We start from the raw sequence: 19,812 nt of genomic DNA, 5'->3' as shown, positions 1-19,812 counted from the left end.
ACCAGTGGGTGGAGAAGCAGAACCACCCAAACTGATGGTTGAACTCTTGACTAGTACTCAAGAAAAATTTTTTTCCAAATCAATTACTGCCAGATGTCTTGCAATTGCTCTGTGCTTTAAGGTGACAAGGTGAGGACCCTTAGGCTGGTCAACCACGAATGCCCCTTCCTGGCTCGCCAACTGAGACAGGGCAGCACGGGGCACTAAAACTGGCCAAGGAATATTTAGGGTACACTTATAACAAAGTATTGTTCGTTGTTTATCAAGAATTCCTTACTTAACTGCGCATCCTCTGTTTTTACTTGATGGTGTTTATTTGGCAATGGGGATGAAAACAGCATCTTTTATGGCAATCTATATTTAGAACTTTGTGTAAACCTTCAAAGTTCTTAAAAGAAGCATCAAACCTCCAGGATGCCCCCCAAATATGGACGAGAGCAAAGTTCAATAGCACTATGAACAAAATTACGAACTGCTTTGAGTGATGCACAAAGTTGCCTTCACGTAACAACACAGTGAGGTTGAAGCAACCTCACCGCCAGGAGGAAAAGAACTCCCCCTAGCAACCGTGAAAGCGTGCGTGCGTCTGGCTCTGCGCAAGCGCACTAGAGTTCCTGACGCTCCAAGCAGGGTCCCCGTCGCCCGGGAGAGTCACGTGGGCGCGCCAACGCAAAAGGGAAGCGACGCCACCATGTCACGTGACCGACGCCCAGGCTTTGCACAGGATGGAGCCGGAAGAGGCGACGCCCTTGTGGCGGCTGCAAAAGCTTTCTGTGGAGCTAAGCCCGCAGGTGAGGAGGGCGCTGGAGTTGGCAGCGCGGATCCGGGACTCCCGGGCGGCCCGGTTCACGGGTCAGACCGGTTCTTGTCTAGACTCCTCCCGACCCGCTCGGGCAGCCCTGGAAGGAAGGGGAAAGGGGCGTGATTTCGCTTGGGTAGCTCTTTGTTTATCCTAAAAAGCCGAGGGGAGTGAGGTTTGGGGGCGCCCCCCGCCTCCACGCTTGGACTTGAGGTTGCAGCTCCAGCGTCTTTGCGCCCGGGCTCGCGCCCGGACCTGGCCTGTCACCGCCCCTGGTACCTAGTGACCGTGGGCTGGGTAGTGGAGTCGCCTAGAAGTCTTTGAAAGCGTATGAATTGGAGTCGCAAGCAGTAGTTTGCAGCCTCGTAGTTTCTTTCATTCATTCATCCGTCACCACGCTCCTTATGCACTGGGCACTGTGTTAGGTGCTGGGGCATACATACTACGGTGAGCTAGAGAACTGACCCTGCCCCTTGAGGGCACAGGAAAAAAAAGTTTGGAAGGTGCTTGATAAATTTGGCTACTTAATTTTAGCTTGGCCCCAAGTGGGCTTTAGCTCAGGAGGTGACATACATGTTGACATCTGGAGTCTAAGAAGGAACTTTGCTTGTGAGTATCTGGAAAAAGCAGCTTCTTTCATTCTTTCAGCCAGATTTTCTTTGAAGACTGCCAGATGCTGTGCCCAGCCCTCTAATAGGGTGGGACACCCTATGCTTTGGTGGAGCTTGCGATCTAACAAGGAAACCAAACTGAGTTATCCAGTAATGAGCTTGTTGGGAGGGATAGCAACCCAATATTTGAAAGGGCAAGGGGAGACTTTGTAGAGGGGTAGCATCTAAATGTCTAGGTTGAGAGCTAAAGGATAAGTAGGAACCAGACAGACCGCAGGAGAATGAATGTTTCTAGCAGAGGAATAGGAGCCACAGAGGCCGGAAGAAGCCAGCCAGCCCCTGGGGACGTTGAGGGCCTGTTGTAGCATCAGGTCCTCAAGCAAGGAGACTGACACTGGACAAGTGAGCAAGAGTTGAGCGGCTGGAGCCTTTATATGCCGTGCTTGTGTATTTAACCCTAATACCAAAGGCGCCAACAGTTTGTTTTTGGCAGGAGCAAAATTTTAATGAGTTTGAAAGATAAAATGTGGAGACACATTCACTGTGAAAGGAAGAAAACCCAGTGCTTACTGAAAGAGGATCTGCAGAAAAGTGTGGATTTCTTCTTCTTCTTCTTTTTTTTTTTTTGGCTCCTTAAATTTTAAAGCAAAAGAACCCCAAAACTTAGTATCCTAGTATTAGACCTGAAAGAAATTTGCCTACTCTTAAAAGAAAGCAATATATGCAAAATTGAGCTTCAGCATTAGCTTTGGAAGCTGTGGTTTTGTTTGCCTTCAGATTTCAAACTACTAACACAGTGATTATGTTTTTTTCTTAGCTCCACTGTTCCCCAGCAGTTCAGAATTAATTCATTAAGCTTTCCTTGAAAACAGCTTCTCAACTAAAAATCTTGCCTCTGGTCTTTTTTGTTGTTGTTGTTCTGAGCTTCTTCAGGTAATTTTGTTTTATATTGATAGGTAAGAATTGTGGTTCAAGGTGTTTGTTAAGAGAAGGAATCAAATAATGTGTTCCTCCGAGAAATTTCAGCTTCATTTTCAGGCCACCCAATAAAGCAAATAACATGTTAAAGCAAGTCACACATTTTTTTTTTGTTTCCTGGTGCATAAAAATTTATGTTTATACTGTAGTCTGTTGGGTATGCAGTAGCATTACGTCTAAAAACACAGTGCACATACCTTGGTTCTTTATTGACAATTGAAAAATCTACAATAAAAGACTTTGGTTTTTAGCATAAATAAAATGTCCAAGGAATTGCAATGTGAAATTTTTATACTCTACCTTCCTTTTCGGAATATTGGAAATGCAACATTGTATTTATAAGTTAATTTTAGCTTTTGAGGGTAAACAAAATTGTAGAAGTTCTGGGTTTTTTTTTAAGCTCTAACTTTTTAACTTATAAGAATAATATGAAAAATAGTTACATTTCAACCTTAGCAGATCTTGTAGATAACATGAACTTCTCCCAACAGCATTTGGTTGTTATAAAATCTGTTTTATAATTTTACTTATAATTATTTTCTTTTTTTCCTAGCTTCTTCACAAAATAATTGATGGCATTTGTGGCCGAGCATATCCTCTCTACCAGGATTATCACAGCATTTGGGATTCAACAGAATGGAAGCATGTTCTAGATGATATTACCAAATTTTTCAAATATGTAGTTGGTAAAAATTTGACTGATGAAGAGGTAACTTCACTCCAAATTGGTATACTTTAAAGTGAAAAATAAATGATTAATATTGAGTTTTTTATTAACTTGGTCTTTAGAATATTATGTAATATAAGGACCATCATAATAAGTACATGTTTTATAACAATATAAACCTCATAATTATGAATAAGTGGAAGTTCTGGGTCTTTGTAGTTTTATTTTTGGTTCCTTATGTCTTTTATTTATTTTTATTTATTTATTTAAAAAAAATTTTTTTTTTTTGTGGGACCCTCACTGGCGGCCGGGAAACCAACTGGTGCTGCAGAGGCTGTGGGCAGCCTTGCAGCCTAGCGCTCAACTGCTGCGCCACCAGGGGAGGCCCTGCTTATGTTTTTTAAATTGTGAAATATTTAAATAGAAGAAAGCAGAGAAAGTTATATAACTGATGCTGACTTGAATTGATTTTTGAATATTATACTAACCTTTTTTTATGTACCTCTTAATTTGATTTGCCAATATTTTGTATAGGATTTTTACATCTGTGTTTGAATGATTTGAACCTGTTAGTTTTTCTTTCCTATAATGAAATTGTAGGGTGTCAAATTTTATTTTGATCTCAAAATTTATCATAAGTATGTGTTTCTTTTCCTAAGTTTTATAACAGTTTATGCAAGATTGATCTTATTCCTTTTAAAGTTTATATGAAAGTGTAGCTAGGCATTTGCATTTTAAAAAGAAAGACCTTTTATTTTCTAACCATTTGTTTTTGTTTTTATAGATACTCCAGCAGCTGAATCAGTTGAATTCATTTCATCAAGAAACTATCATGAAATGCTTAAGAAGTAGGAAAGATGAAATCAAGCAAACTCTGTTAGATGAAATAGTTGATATATCTTCTGCACAGCTACGGGATTTTGACTGGCAGTTAAAGGTGAAAATCTGCTTATGAGCGTGAATTTTTTTATCTTGTTTTTTTTTTTAATTGAAAGAAGAAATAAATTTTTATAATATTATATGTCTAAAATTTCTGTTAGAGAATATGTTATCTTCATGAAAGTATCAAAAATAAAGTTATATCTCTTGCATTAACTTGGACATTAAATACACTGTAAACAGCCAAATCATTACATTGATGTATAACAACATTATATTAATCATATATTTATTTAATTAGAGCTGTAAATCATTAAATATTATATAGTGGAACAGTATATATTCAGTATTTATTTTTGTCTACAACTTTCTAGACCTTATTGTCTTCCTTATTGTCTTCCTAAGATTGGTAAATATGATTCTACTGCCAAGGGGGGAGAAATCTATAATGTGCTTTTAAAAGACCATTTAAACATTTTGAGAAGAGTCATGATTAGTGGGGCTCTTAACAATTTTAGACCAACTTTTTATCCTTTATAGCATGAAACAAATATGTTGTGTTTCTTGACTTAAGATTGAACCTAGGTAACATGTTTCATGTTATCTTTGTTGGTAAAGTAGAAATATGAAAAAAATAGCAGTTAGGTGGATTCATAACTAGATAAATAACCAAAAACAGGGCTTCCCTGGTGGCACAAGTTGTTAAGTGTCATCACTATCAAGCTTTTGGCAGCCACTGCAGCATGAGTTCAATCCTGGGCCAGGAAGCTAACCCACATGGCACAGCAGACCTTTCCTGTCTTGCCTGCGACTCCCCTTAGCAGTATATTTCAGTAGATCCACCTGTTCTGCTCCTCACTCTGTCTATGGTGAATCCTCTTACTACAACCCCCATTCCCGTGCCTGTGGACTACACCCCAGTTCTTGTATGCATAAATAAATAAAATAAACCTTTTAAAAAGTCTTTTTAGTTAATTTAGTTTAATCCTTTTAGTTCTGGCTGCATAATTTAAGAGATACCTAAATAATTTGATTCCATCCAGACAAGAATGACTAGGAACTCAAAAGAGACTGACACCATCGGTGAGTGGGGAGGCCTGTGCCCTGCAGCTGGGGTGCTTGGAAACACTGAGACCATGACCATGTAACCAGAATAGCAAAATACTTTGTAAAGGTACAACAGTTATCTTTAAAGAACTGAAAATCTTATGGATGAGAGAGTAGGTATGTGCTCTGGTTTTCAGAAGATAAAGACAAAGGGCCAAAGTATGATTTGCAATAAGTTGGGTTTGAATTCAGCCTAGAGAAGAACTTTTTAGCAACTATAAGTATTTGAAAATCATTTTAATTCCTTGTTGCAGTGGTACGTTCATCATTGGTGATATTCCAACACAAACTGTGTAACCACTTTTTGGAAATACTGAGAATTATCAGTAACGTAGACAGCCTTTGGTACTTTCATACCTTCAACGTTATGAGTCCTATTTTGGGGGAGAGAAAATGGAGGAGCTATTTGAGTATTAGATTCTATAGTGAATATACCACAAGGGAGATCCTTTGAGATTGGTTGGTAGGTAAGAAGACCCTTACCATTTACCCAAGTAAATTTTTGCAAGTGGTAGCACACAGAGATTCAGTTATTTTGGGATTTTCTGACTCAGATTCAAGGTAAATTGAATTTCCCTTTGCTGCCTGCCAAATGAAATTATGGTGCTTGTTTCAAAAAATACAGTATCATAAATACTTGGTTCTTCCTTTTTCTCCAGGATACTCTCTTTAGACAGAAAATAGGAAGCGAGGTAAATGTGTTGAATGTTTTTGATGAATGACTCTAATCGAAGGTGGTATCTTGATAACATATTAATAGTTTAGTGGTAAGTTAGCTGATCTTGACTTAAACTTAATTTAATTTCCATGAATTTCCCTGTGTTTCTAGTTTTATCTTAGTGTATAAACTAATTCTCTTTGTGTCTTATATTTCTTAAGAAGTCTCTGTTTCTTGCTGCATTAATCCACTTCAGTACTTTCCAGCTGTCACTTTGCTCTAGATTTCTGCTTCTGCCACAAATTGCTGTTTGTCTTTTTCCCTAACCTACTTTCTCACTTTCATTCACTCTCCTTTTTCATACTTTTCTTCAAATACTATGGATTAAGCGTGGATTTAATTTATTTCTTTTTAAAGATTTATTTTTATTTATGCATACAAGAATTGAGGTGTAGGTTAGAGTTGTGTGGGGAGTGATAGGATTCACCAAAGACGGTGGGAAGCAGAACAGGCTAATCTACTGAAACACACTGCTCAAGGGAGCAGTGGGTGAGACAGGAGAGGGCTGCTGCACCATATGTGGGTTAGCTCCCTGGCTGGGGATTGAACTCATGCTTTAGTGGTTTGTGATAGCTTGATAACTCTGAGACTTAACCCTTGTGCCACCAGGGAGGCCCCTGGATTTAATTACTTTAACCTTTCTCTGTATTTGATAGCAAACAGGTGTACTTCTTTTTAAAAAGGTATTATTAATGAGCGCTGATGCATATTTAATATACTCTTAACAATTTACTATTAAACTTTTTTCCTAATTTTAAACAGTTTGCAATTTCAAGTGACAAAATTGCTGCACTACAAATGCCACTTTTAAACCTTCATCTAGATGTAAAAGAAAATGATGACGTCAAATCATATTCTGTTGAAATGAACAAAGAAGAGCTGCAGAATCTAATAAATTCCTTGGAAGCAGCTAATAAGGTAGTTTAATTTTGTCATATGGTTTTAAATTTTAATTGATACCCTTAGGTCAATAAAAGAAAAACTCATAATTTATTTTTAATATTTCTTTTGTTTCTGATATATTAAGCACAGAAATACTTTTTTATATATTTTTCATATCTAGTTTTAAGTATTAAATTAGTTATAACTTGTAATTTTAGTTGCTTAGTTTTGAGCATTTGTTTTTTAAGTAGTGTTTCCTTTTTTGAAAGGTTAAAAGTGCAGTTGTAGCTAGATTGTTTTGCCCTAGTGCTTATTAATGATGATAATAAGTTTTCAACCTAGGACTGTAAAATTAGTTGATTCTGAAGAGTTTTGGTTAAAAATAGTTATGATCTTAGAGAAAAGAGATTTTTACCTAACTGGGCAGATAATATAAAGTTGCTTTTATAATCCTCTTAAATATGGGATATTAAATATGACTTGTGGTTATTACAACAAAATCAGATTGCCACCAGATAGAATTTATAAATGGATAAAAACTGCATAAAGCAATGGTCATGTAATAGTAACTTTAGTGTTTAATGAGAAAAATAATATTTTGATATAGAATAAAGGTAATTATCTTTGTATATGTACATTCCTTTCTTTATTGCTCAATATTTTTTCTAGTGAGCTAAAGTCAGTTATTCTTACCAGACTCTTGCCATTAACCAGTCTGCTTAGCTCTCTACCTTTTAAAAATCCTGTTGTACTTCAGTTTCCCTTCATCCTCTGCACTCAGCCATTTCCAAGCCTTGATAACTGGTCCACATGCCCAGTCACCAGGCTGGTATCTTGGTTTCAGTCTTTGCATATGACTAAATGTCTGAAATGGGGTGTGGTAGATATTAGTATAAATGTTAAGGAATTCTGAAGCATAAATCATGCAGGCACACACCATCAATTACTGTGCTTGGTATCAATTCTTCATGCTCTCTTTCATTTAGGCATCATTCTGGTATAATCTGTTCTCCCTTTTTGTGTTTTAAGGTGGTCCTACAGTTGAAATAACTGGAAATTATGAATATCAACACAGTCAGATTCCACTGCTGCAACTGAATGCAAAAGGAAACTGTGTTGTCTGAGAACTGGGGGTATACTTTTATACCAAGCTGAGAAAGCAGCACTGAGATTACAAAGATTAAACTTACCTGCTTCTCTAGGAACCGGTAATTACATGGTTGACAGTAACTGCAAGATGAAAGCTAAAAAAGCTATAATAGCAGGTTATATTTTCATAATGAATTTCGCCTCATTTGTTAAGTATTTCAGAAATGTTTATAGATAAACAGTTTTATTAAAAGCTAAAAATAGGCTTTAAAGTAATGTAATCACGCAGAGCACAAATATACGTAAAGAGGGTATGTGAGTAGCAAGGATGTGTATTGTGGATATATGTGATTAATTTGTGATAATTAAAAATAACTTAAAGAATATATAAGCTGCATATATATCTCAGGAGATTCTAAATCTTAATCTTATATTTCAAAGGAAAGATTATAAAATATAAAATTTCTTAGAGAAAGAGCTCTTCAGACAAGAACAAGAAGAAAATTTGTGTGAAGAATTTTGAGTTTAGAATTGTAGAAATGAAAATTTTACATTGGAAACAGGAAAAATGAAAATAACATTGTTTTTTCTGCCTTTCTGTGTCTGACTGGGTGAATATACTGTGGCAAAAAAGAATAGATGCCATTGTACAGTGTGTATTGCTATTTAAATATCAGCTAAGACTATATGTAGGTCCACTTTTGTTATAAACTCTTAATATTGAATGTAACAATTTTGGATGTTAACAACTTCACTTTGGGAAAAAGCCATTTTTAATTTCAGTTAACTAAAATCAAGCATTCTTAACAAATAAAAAATGTTATTTCACTTTCAATGTTGTTTCATTTTAGATGACTTTCCACAGAACACAATAACATAATTAATTGGAACCTGCTCCTTTACAAACCATAGCTCACTAGCCATGAGACTATTATTTGACTAGCTAGAGCAATAACACTATTCTAATTATAAAGATGAAGATAGAGGGTGATCTAGGTGATGCTCCTTAGTATGTGTCTGTAGACTAATGCTTGTTTATGACTTTTTTTGAGGTTGGTGATTATGCTAAAATGTTAATATACTGAGATTTTTTTTTTAAAGATTTATTTTATTTGTGCATACAAGAGCTGGGTGTAGGCCAAAGGTGTGGGGGTGAGAGGATTCACAGAACAGGCAGATCTACTGAGCTACACTGCTGAGGGTTGCAGCGGGCGAGACAGGAGAGGTCTGCTTCATCATGTGGCGCTCCCTGGCCAGGAATTGAACTTGTGCTGCAGTGTCTATGGACAGCTTCATGGTGCTGAGACTTAACCCCTTGCACCACCAGGGAGGCACAGTATACTGAGATATTTTGGTTATGAAAGATACCAGCTGAGCTAGTGTGCTTAGTGAGGTAGTTGACTTTACCTTCTTGTGCGAGTCTTCTGTGTCATGGACAAGTGGCAGTTGGCAGACCAGCAATTTAAATAATACCCAGTTCATGAGGTTCCTGCAGAATTTTGTCCCTCTGCGCAGCACTTCCTTGGAAAAGCAAATATTCTTACTCTGCTCATTTACCCTTCACCACATGTTGTTACTCCATCAGCATATTCAATTCCTTTTTTGAAATCTGGTATACTATAAATAGCATATACATAAAGTGCACATATTTAAATCTGATAAATTGTTACTTTCACACCTCCGAAAAGCACCACCTCAATTAAGATGGTTATTATATTAATATAGTATCACGCTGGAAAGTATCCTTGTTCCTTTGTTATCCCTGCTTCTGTGCCCTGTTCCCCTCACCCCCCCAAGTAGCTAATGATCTTCTTGTCTGTAGATTAGTTCACATTTTCCAAAGTTTAAAAGAAATGGAGTATATAATATGCATTCTTTTTGTGTGTGAATTGATTTCTTAAAGCATTATTTTGAGCTTCATCTGTGTCATTACATATATCAGTGGTTCATTCCTTTTTTTGCTAGAACCCTTCTGTTGTAGAGTTTTGTCATATTTGTTTATTCACTTGTTAATGGGTATTTTGGCTTTTAAAATTTTTACTTATCAAGATATACACGCTGCTGTGAAGTGTATATATATGTATACATGCCTTTGTATGGACATAAATTTTTTTGGAGTAAATGCTTAGGAGGGAAGTGACTGGATCTTATGGTAGGTTTATGTTTATCTTTTCAATAACCTGCCAAACATTTTGCCAAAGTGATTCTACCATTTTGCATGCCTACCAGAGTCTTATGAACTTCCCACTCCCTATCTGGCACTTTTTAATTTCAGAAAATAGGTGTGTAGTTCGAATTTCATTGTGGTTCGAATAATATTCATTTTCCAAATGACTAATGGTGTGGAGCATCTTATCACCTTTGTATTTGCCATCTGTATGTTTTTGGTGAAGTGTCCAAATCTGTTGCTCATTTCTTAGTTGGACTCTGCTTATTACTGAGTTTTAAGAGTTGGAGATGTAGTCTGATTACAAATCTTTTTCAGATACATGCCTTGTAAATGTCTTTGACCAATTTATGGTTAGCTTGTCTTTTTTTTCCCCTCCTGTAAATAGACTTTAATTTTTTTTTCTTTTTTTAAAAAGATTTATTTATTTACGCATACAAGGCCAGAAGTATGGGGGATGAGAAGATTCACCGGAGACAGAGTGGGGAACAGAGCAGGTAGATTGACTGAAATGCACTACTGAGGGGAGCAGCAGGCGAGACAGGAGAGGTCTTCTCCCTGTCTGGGTTTAGCTCCCTGGCCGGGGATCAAACTCTGGCCATTGAGGTGATAGTGCTGAGACTTAACACCTATGCTACCACGGAGGCCCTGAAATCAACTCTTAAGAGTTATATGAACCACAGTATTTATGACGGTACAATTTACAATATCTGTGCTATGGGAACAATCTCCGTGCCCACTAGTATAAGATTGGATAAAGAAAATGTGGTAGTTATACTGGATGAAATTGTATTCAGCTATAAGTAAAGATGAAATTTTACCATTTGCACAAAATGGAAGGAAATCTGGATTATTTGAAGCAAAAATAGAAAGATAAAGACCAATACTGGATGATTCCACATGTATGTGCACCATAAGGAAAATAAATGGATAAGTAGACAAAATAAAAATAAACTAGTGGAAATTAAAGACTGAAATGAGGTTACCAGAGTTATATAGTAGGGTATGGATGGGAGAAGGGGTTGGGCAGTTGTAGTGGATGGGGGTAGGTGGTTTTTCTCAAAAGGGTTAATTACTGATATATTTTGCTTCCTAATTGCATACTTACTTTAGTAAATCCTTAAAATTGCTTTTAGCAGCAGGCCTCCCCTGGTGGCACAGCGCTGGGCTGCAAGGCTGCCCGCGGCCTCTGCAGTGCCTGTTCAATCCCCAGCCATGGGTGAGGGTCCCCCATGGCATGCAGACCTCTCCTGCTGCACCTGCTGCTCCCCTCAGCAGTGCACTTTGCCGGTCTGCCTGTTCTGTTCCCCGCTCTGGCTCTGGTGAATTCTCTCACCCTCCCACGCTTCTGACTGTACCCAGTGCTTGTATAAATAAATAAATAAATAAATAATTGCTTTTAGCAGCACAGTGTAATTTCTGAAAAGTATGGAATGGGACACTTTAAAAAAGACGTCTCTATTTTGACAGGCATTCTTTAATGAAAAGAATTAGAAAAAAATTATGAGAAAAGGAATAAAAAATAATGTAGGGAGATTAAATAAGGAAGAGACAGTGAAGTGCACTTGCAGTCAGGTAGTGATACTGGTGACATCTTAACTGATGCTAGTGATGACAGATAAACAGTGTGCACAGACACCGCCCCAGGTGTCCTAGGAATGTCTTCCTCACATGCCCTCATATGGCAGTCTTTTAAGAGTGGTATATCTGACTTTCTTTTACCCACTCATAGCTGAGAACTTTCATACTTACTTTATAGTTATTGTAAATATGTGGATATTCTGGTTTGTCCTAATCTTATTTAATTTGTCTCCCATCTGAATTGTAATTTTCTCTGAGGCTGAGAAGATTTATTTGATATTTTTCCCTTCTCACCTTTTCCCATTGGCTTGCATGGTTGCTATTATTGAATTAGTTAACACTTTTCTATGTTTAGGAAGGTGTTGACTGATAGTAAGATTCTTATTATCTGTAATTCTTATAGCAAATCTTAATCATGCTACATATATACGTGTTCTTTCTGTAATTTAAATAAAATAAGTTGTTTATATATGTATCTCCCATTGTAATAACATAGCCTTTGGGAAATCATTGCAATGTAGGATGTCTCCAAGATCGCTCCAAGATCTAAGGCTCTGCTGATAAAAGTGATTCCCAGTTATTTTGCTGCTTGGATAGTAAAGGATCTCTACACTGGAATGTAGACTGAAAAGCTGTTGTTCCATAAACTTCACTTAATGGATTAATGAGCTTTACACCTTTAGTCTGATTATTATTTTATTGTCAACATTTTTTTTTTCTCAAGGGAGAAACAGTTTCCCAACTGAGTTTGGAAGTTGGAGATCTTCAAATTAGGAAAGGCTGACAGGTAGGCAAATTCTAAATCTCATATTTATAGTGGAGATTTTAAAAGAAAATCGACATGTTGTACCTTACTAATGGACACTATTAGGGTTCATATTAGGCATCATTTGTGAATACAAGGAAATTTCATTTCTTTTTTCCTCCTAATATATACTCTATTTTCAAGTGTTGGTAAGGCATGTTACCTTAAAGAATTCTAAAATAACACCCAAACAAACAAACATCAAAGTGGCACATGAATAAGCTCCTGGAAAAGTGCTGGTATTTTTCCCTAATTGTTGGATAATACGGCAAAGAATTTCTTCCAATTAAAAAGACTTCACTTGGTATTAAATTTTACAATGAAAGCTCTCAAATGATAGATTTAGAATTCTAAACATTTTTAACAATTGTAAAAAGATATGCCTGAAATCGTGCATGTTTTTCAACATAGTATAAAGTAAGCTGTTTATATGTAGGCATTTTTAATAAAAAAAAGTTTTATTTGTGTTTTAGGAATAAACAAGCGAACATAAGTTGTACATATTTACAGCAATAAACTACATTTCAGAAACTGCACAACGGCTTTTGTACATATAGCTGATGGTTTCTGACACCAGCCTTCAAATATATTTACTTTCATTTACTATAACATTTAAAATCTTACAGTACGAAAGCAAAGAAAACAGCAACTTATTTTGTAGCAAAGCCACACTATTAACAAAAATACCTAGTGAACTATAGTCCTGTGACTGTTAGGGTATCCATGAGTCCTGAAATCAAGAGCACAAGCTTTTCTTGTGTCCATACCTGATTGCATGTAAATTGATTTTGCATTTTACAAGAATACACAAATACTCAATGAATGATAAAGAATAGAAAAAAGGCCATAAAGGGTAAAAGGGTCAGGAATCAGAGGACACTGAACAGATTCTTATTAGCTGATTGACTGCTTAGAGGGAAATCTATTTCTTCTTTCATGTATCGAAATCAGTCTACTGGCTTCATGAATTTTGTCCACAGATAATTTTTGAGATATAGTGAAAGCATAATGTCACATACTTTAAGCATGTAAAAGGGAAGTGATGAAACTGTTAGAATATTTTAATTCAATCCCTAAAGAAAAGATACAATCAAGCATACTGTATGAAAGTTCGATTTCAAATGTAAAAAGCAACTACAGAAAATCACAAATTTCATTAGACAGAACAAGCAGTTTCAATCAGAAAATGCAGCATATATTGATATAAAATAGAAACTTGAATTATAAAAGGAGTCCACCTTCCCTTTCTTGGCATTTGTTAAACCTGTCTCATTTCATTAAAATTTCTATATGTTTCCAGAAATACTGATTTTTGCTGTTAGCTTTTTTCAGTGGCCTGGAGATTTACAAAAGTTACCTGCTTATGTAAAAAGCAAATGTTTATGTCAAAAGAGCCCAAGAACATTGAAAATATTGTAGTTGGTATTTCTTTACAACTAAAGGAATCCTGTATGCTGAAAAATAATGAGGAAGAAACTGATTTACTTACAAGAACTCTTTAATGCCAATCAGGATATTAATTAGATAAATTATATTTGGTAGGAAGGTAGGTAGATGATTCAACAAATCAATAAGTGGAGAGCCAAAACACAAGCAGTAAAATATTTAAGGTGTTCTAACATTTGGTGAATTTAGTAAAACAGATTTTGAGAGGCAACAGAAAGTATGATTTTTCTGTAGGTATGCAGCACCTGCCTTTGGAAGCCCCTGCTATTTAGTGCAGGGTGCTGTGACTTAAGATAGCAGGAGAGTGGTTTGGAAAATTTAACTTAATTTTTGGATTCAATCAAGCTTTAGGTGAGGTGGTAGCCAAAGAGGTGTTCCATTGCTGGCAGAATAGTAATTCTATTGTTTTGTCTAATGAGTCCTGCTTTCCTGAACTTCCTGAAAGACTATAAAGATCTTTGCCTTGGGTTGAGTCTCATTGGAGAAAGTCAAAGGAGTGAAATAATTATTCAAAGATGATGGATAGCCAAGATAATTTTTCAAGCAAGCTACCCTCAACCCAGATGCATTTCTCTCAAAAGCAGTTTTTAAACATTAAAAATTCCAAGTTATAGTTCCATTCACCTTTTAAATGACATACATTTTACATTAGCCATTAGGTCTCCTTCACAATGGCACAAAATGCTGCCAAGTGGTCAAAAACAGAAACCTGCGTTAAAGATGTGAAATAAAGATTTGGTCTTTGTTAAACATAGCATTTGGAATTTCCAAAAACCTCATGCAATCTTGACCTTGCAGTAATGCCACAAGGTATGAGGACTTGAGGAACATAGTCAATAAATACACACATTTCTATTCTAAACACAAGCATTTCCTACATAGAAAAGTAGTGGATGTTCTGAATATGAGCTAGTACTTGTATATGTAATTCTGTTTTCCACAACACTTCAGTGGGTTAAGGAGGATTCCTTAAAAATGTCTCAGGGGCATTGTTGCAAAATATAAAATATTTCAAGCTTTATCCAGTGACTATTTAAAAAAGATGTAGGAAACAGATTAACATGAATTGGTTAGATTAAAAAAGCAAAAGCAGATAGACTGCAATTAAATGTATTTAGGGAATATCAGTAGAAAAATATGGTATCTAGTAAAATGGGTGGCTGGTTGCCACTGAGGTAAGATTTGCAAATTATGTTTTTCTTTTATGCAAATATGTAAATAACATGCATAACAAGAGAATAGTCAAGTTAACAATTGAAAAGAGGGGAAGCAGAAATGGTATTCTTCTCATCTATTTTATGCAGTCTTGAGGGATGGTACTGAATGTCAAGAACTGCCCCTGCCTTTAGGTAGTTCTAAACATTCTATTTATTTCTTGGCAGAAATCAAGTTTGGTGTGCAGTATTCTCTGGGAATTTTCTCTTACAATTCACATAAAAGTATTTCATTAATTATTCATTGTAGTCCCAGTTTCAATTGTAAAAATACCCTGTAGAACCTAGACTCTAAAGGCTTTTAACAAGGCAAATGTGTATAAATAGGGAAATGAGACTTTAAATGAAAATTTTCCTTTCTCTATAAAGAAAATCATTAGTAATTAGCATGGAAAATTTAATTCTATTAGAAATGGTGGAATATAGTATGGTGGTATTAAGTAAGAGTCTGTTTGGTCATAAGTAAAGGAAAAAATCTCAACCACTTTGAGCTGAAAACTTGGGTTTGACTATAATTTTGACTATAGTATAATTTTTTATTTAGAGGTTCTATGGGAACTAAAATAACTTAGGGAGGACATAAGGACACCTATCTCATAAGATATTGTTTATAATCCTGAAGTACTGTCCATTAAGAAAGGTGTTCCTCTATTGCTGCATTTATGAAGGTAGGTCATTTAATCCGCATTAAGAGACTCTATCATGTGGTCTCAACCATAGCAGGAATCTAGAAAAATAACTATAAGAAAGAAAATATCAAAATCAACAAACAACTACGAACCAGAGACACTCCATGGGGGGTGGGGAGTAGGGAAAGGAGGGCTTGGGGTCAAAATAAGGGGGTTATAATTGTATGGGGAATATAAAAAATAAAATTTAAATAAAATATGAAAAAAAAGAGACTATCATGGACAGAACAATAGATGCTTTGGGCAATATGAAAGAATTAGAAAATGGGGCATTTACCCTTAAGGACATTACATTTTATTTAGGGAATCAGAACATCTGCTTGTAAAACTAGTAGAAAATACAAATGGGCTACCTATTATTATTAGAGGGCAAAGTGGCTACAAGAATTGAGAGAGTGCTAGCAGGAGAGTGAACAGAAAGGGAAAGTTGCTTCTGGATGAATTTTTTGGATGATATTGACCTAATTCATAATCCACCATAAGAGAGGAAGCAGAAAGAAGAAAATCTGGGCCATGGAAATAAAAGGTAAAATTTCAAGCACAACAATAACATTTTGAAATGATGTCTGGCTGTCACAGTGAAGAGAATAGGAAAGACCTGAGGATTAACTTGATTGAAGCTGAGTAGGGGAAACTGAGAAAGTCAGATGAGCATGAGTGATGGAGAAGACCAGTCAGACTTCTAAATGATCCGGAGGGAGCCAAGACCTGTATTTTCTCCAAGGTATTAATATTTATTAGTGTTTCCCATATTCTACAGGTATGGAAATTTTGAGGCCCCATAATTAGTGTGCTATATCTAAGTGGGCAGTTCTGAGAGTGAAAGGGGGGCTCTTGATATTTATACACAGACCATATTGGGCAAATTGGGACATGTGTTCCCTAACAATGTTTTCCAGAAAGAACTGGAGCACATTTCAGGCTCTTCAGTTGTTGTGCAAACTATTCCTTCTACACTTTGCCTCAAGATCAAGGTTAAAAAGGATGAAATCTAGGTAGTATAGTAGAGTGGAATAAGCTTTGCCTTTAGAGTCCAGAAAAGCTGGAATTGAAGACTAACTCTATCACCAGTTAGTTATCAGATCTTGGGGAAATCACTTAACCTTTGAGCCCCCATTTTTAGATACTAGTATTGTCATTATAACTTCAGAGGGGTTTAGTGAGTGAATATCAAATCATGAAATTATGTGTGGAAAGTGTTTTCTGATGCCTTCATCCAGTGTATGACAGTCTCTATTGAATATCTACCTCAAAGTCATTCTTCCCTCTTTTTGTTGCCAGTTTCAACAGACAGAGTCAACAACAGATTCCAGCCTTTGGGCAGTTCTGGGCTTCAGTGTTATAAACCAGCATGATAATTTAACTTGTTAGTGGCTGGTTCAGGAATGGATCGTGGCCTGACACTGACCAGTGGGACAAAAGGGAAGACTGCTGAAAGTTTTTTGGGGGGAAAGATTTCCTTTCTTGTAAAAAGAACCCTAATGCAGGAATTTTCCTTGTTTCTGCCACTTGATATGGGTACATAAATGTGACTATTTCGTACCCATAAAAGATGCTGGTGAGATGCAGTTTGGAAGAAGTGGTTGTGGATGGGATGTGGGTTCTTGATGACATCATTGTGCCTTTAAAATAATCAACCCAGGATCCACGTGCTTCTGAACTTATTGGTCAATGAGATATGGTCATTACAATTACTTTTATTTTTTTTAATTTTTTTTCAGTGCTTTTTTTTTTTTTAAGATTTATTTATTTATTTATTTATTTATTTATTTATACAAGCACTGGGTACAGTCAGAAGCACGGGAGGGTGAGAGAACCCACCAGAGCCAGAGTGGGGAGCAGAGCAGGCAGAAGGACCGAAGTACACTGCTGAGGGGAGCAGCGGGCGGCAGAGAGGTCTGCGCACCATGTGGGACCCTCCTCTGGTGGCCGGGAAGCAGCCAGGGATCGAACCGGTGCTGCCGAGGCTGCGGGCAGCTTTGCAACCCAGCGCTCAACCACTGCGCCACCGGGGAGGCCCTACAATTACTTTTAGTTGAATCTTTTGTAACTTACATCTGAGGTGAATCTTAATTGACATACATATTAGTAAGTATTAATCTCAATGTGGTGAGAATTTGAAGATGTAGGAGTGCTTTTTCTGTCTTTAAAAAGACATCATTAAATATGAAACCATCTCTAGGCAAAAAAAGATAAGAAACAAGTATAGAAGTGCTGTCTAGAGGAAAAAAATGGTCTCCATATTCTATGTGGGCAACTTACATCATTTGCTTATGACCTGCCCAATTACTGATGTCTGCTAGAAGGCTAACAGGAGTTGATAAGATGATACATAGTATTGGAAATCTGTAATAGGAAGATGATACAGGAGAGGGTAAAGTGGGTCAAGTTCCTAGAGGATAGGCTTTAACTAGTGATATGTGAATGATAAGCCATTCTGTAATAAAAGTAGATTTTTAAATGATTTGTAATTAAGATTGAAGGAAGGCATGAATAAACAAGTTTGATTAAAAAGAATTGATATAGTATGAATACACCATATTACAACTATAGTGTAAGGAGATAATATATTATCTACTTTCATGTAGATAATATATTACTATAGGTTTGAGCTAATTGTTTTTATTTCTACTTTATTTTGAATTAGGTTAAGGGAGAGAAGACTTATGTAAAGACATGTATTTTTTGCATAAGGAACAGAAAAGCAAAAAAGGAAAATAACCCAAAGAAGATCCTGAGGATATTGTGATTAAAAAGGCCTTGAGGCCTTTTTAAAGGCAATAGGAAAGGAATTGGGGAAAAGAATTAAAATGGGTTGTTTCTGTGGATTCTATTGAAGATATACAATATGAAATCCAAAGAAGCTGAAGCTTTCTGATACTCTTGGGCAAAATAACTGTGAAGTTTGGAAATGAGAAGGAGGAAAAAAGGAATGAATTTGAATGGGTTAAAGCATGCAGTAGGATGACATACAGTGCTGGAAGGAATGTGAACCAAGAGATACAATCTGTTTTACACAGCTAGATTTGCAAACTGCACAAACACATTATATTTTAGTAATTTTTACCTATAGAAAATGATACTGCAAAGTGTCCTCTCTTCCCTATTTCGAAAGGAAACCCAGAGAGAAGTAGGAGCCATATAGCAATATTGATTGCTCTTTTTTTTGTCCTTGAGCTTCTAACTGGGGCCATTTTAAGTTAGTGAATCTGTGACCCTGTATACCTAAGGCAAGTGTGTAATTTGTTTGGTCGGTCCTTCTTTTATTGATTTATTTTTCTATTGTCTGTAGGATAAGAAAAGCAAGTAAAGTCGTTCATGAGACTGGGTTTCTTTCCCAGTTGATTCATACCTACTTTTCCCACACTGAATGCCCATGAGGCCTTTGTGTCCAGGCTGTGCAAGGTATCTGTGGGCCAATCAGGATGGTCGTGTCCTTTGATGTACCAACAGCTTTTAACTCAGGAACATCAATATAAGCAGCTTGAATAAGGGCATTCTTGATATTGGAGAAGTGAAATCAAACTCAAAACTCTATACTTTTCCTTCCAGGAACTTAGCATTTTCTGGTTTGCAATTCTTTTATTATAAAACTTGTGAGACTGAAACTTATAATAGCTAAATCTGTTAATTTAGTTGACTTCAGTCATCTTGATAAAGCTTGATTAAGGTGAAAACAGTGTGTTCTGGACCTACAGTTGACTGACCTGATTAGTTTCAACAGAACTTTTTCTTACACAGTTGATGGTGGATGCTAGTGAACCAAAAGATCTCACAGTGATGTCTCCCTGCACTCTCCTGGCTTGTAAACTATTGGCATACAAATCCCTACATAACTAGGTTCTTACCTTCAAGAAAGACACTGCCCTCTAAATGTTACCAAGAAATCAGCCTATGTTCCTATTTGCGTGGATATTCTGAGTTTCTATACACACCATCACCCTCTCTGGGACTGCCAGTTTGCATGGAAACACATCTATGGCATAATATCCCACCATTCTGAACACTTGTTCAAGAATACCAGAACTTGGGAGTAATATATTTGAGAAGATTTAATGACCAGATTCTCTTTTAAGTTTAACAACCTCATATTAAACATATCCTGGGCCTTTAATACAAAAAATACTTGTTTTAATTCCCAGTGTGCTTCTATTGACATTGTTCTTTACCTTTTAAAAAT

At 36.3% G+C, this 19,812-nt stretch overlaps 1 protein-coding gene across 1 annotated transcript; it reads left to right on the top strand.

Moving 5' to 3' along the window:
- Positions 1-659: 659 nt before the first annotated feature.
- On the top strand, positions 660-9,880 carry COMMD8 (COMM domain containing 8). Its single transcript, XM_037530208.2, has 5 exons — positions 660-791; positions 2,942-3,097; positions 3,840-3,992; positions 6,522-6,677; positions 7,671-9,880. Exons 1-5 carry the CDS (start codon positions 726-728, stop codon positions 7,689-7,691), a joined length of 552 nt encoding a protein of 183 aa, XP_037386105.1. The 5' UTR covers positions 660-725; the 3' UTR covers positions 7,692-9,880.
- Positions 9,881-19,812: the final 9,932 nt, after the last annotated feature.

Source organism: Talpa occidentalis, unplaced genomic scaffold (genome assembly GCF_014898055.3).
Source record: "Talpa occidentalis isolate TD23 unplaced genomic scaffold, MPIMG_talOcc4v2.1 talOcc4.6, whole genome shotgun sequence".
NCBI classification, from domain to species: domain Eukaryota; kingdom Metazoa; phylum Chordata; class Mammalia; order Eulipotyphla; family Talpidae; genus Talpa; species Talpa occidentalis.
Note: the sequence above shows the minus strand (reverse complement) of the source record. Positions and strands in the feature narration are given on the sequence as shown.

Coding starts and splice junctions, on each gene's coding strand:
- COMMD8 (XM_037530208.2), top strand. CDS start 726: ATGGAGCCGGAAGAGGCGACGCCCTTGTGGCGGCTGCAAAAGCTTTCT. Junction 3,993..6,521: donor ATTTTGACTGGCAGTTAAAG/GTGAAAATCTGC, acceptor AATTTTAAACAG/TTTGCAATTTCAAGTGACAA. Junction 6,678..7,670: donor CCTTGGAAGCAGCTAATAAG/GTAGTTTAATTT, acceptor TTGTGTTTTAAG/GTGGTCCTACAGTTGAAATA.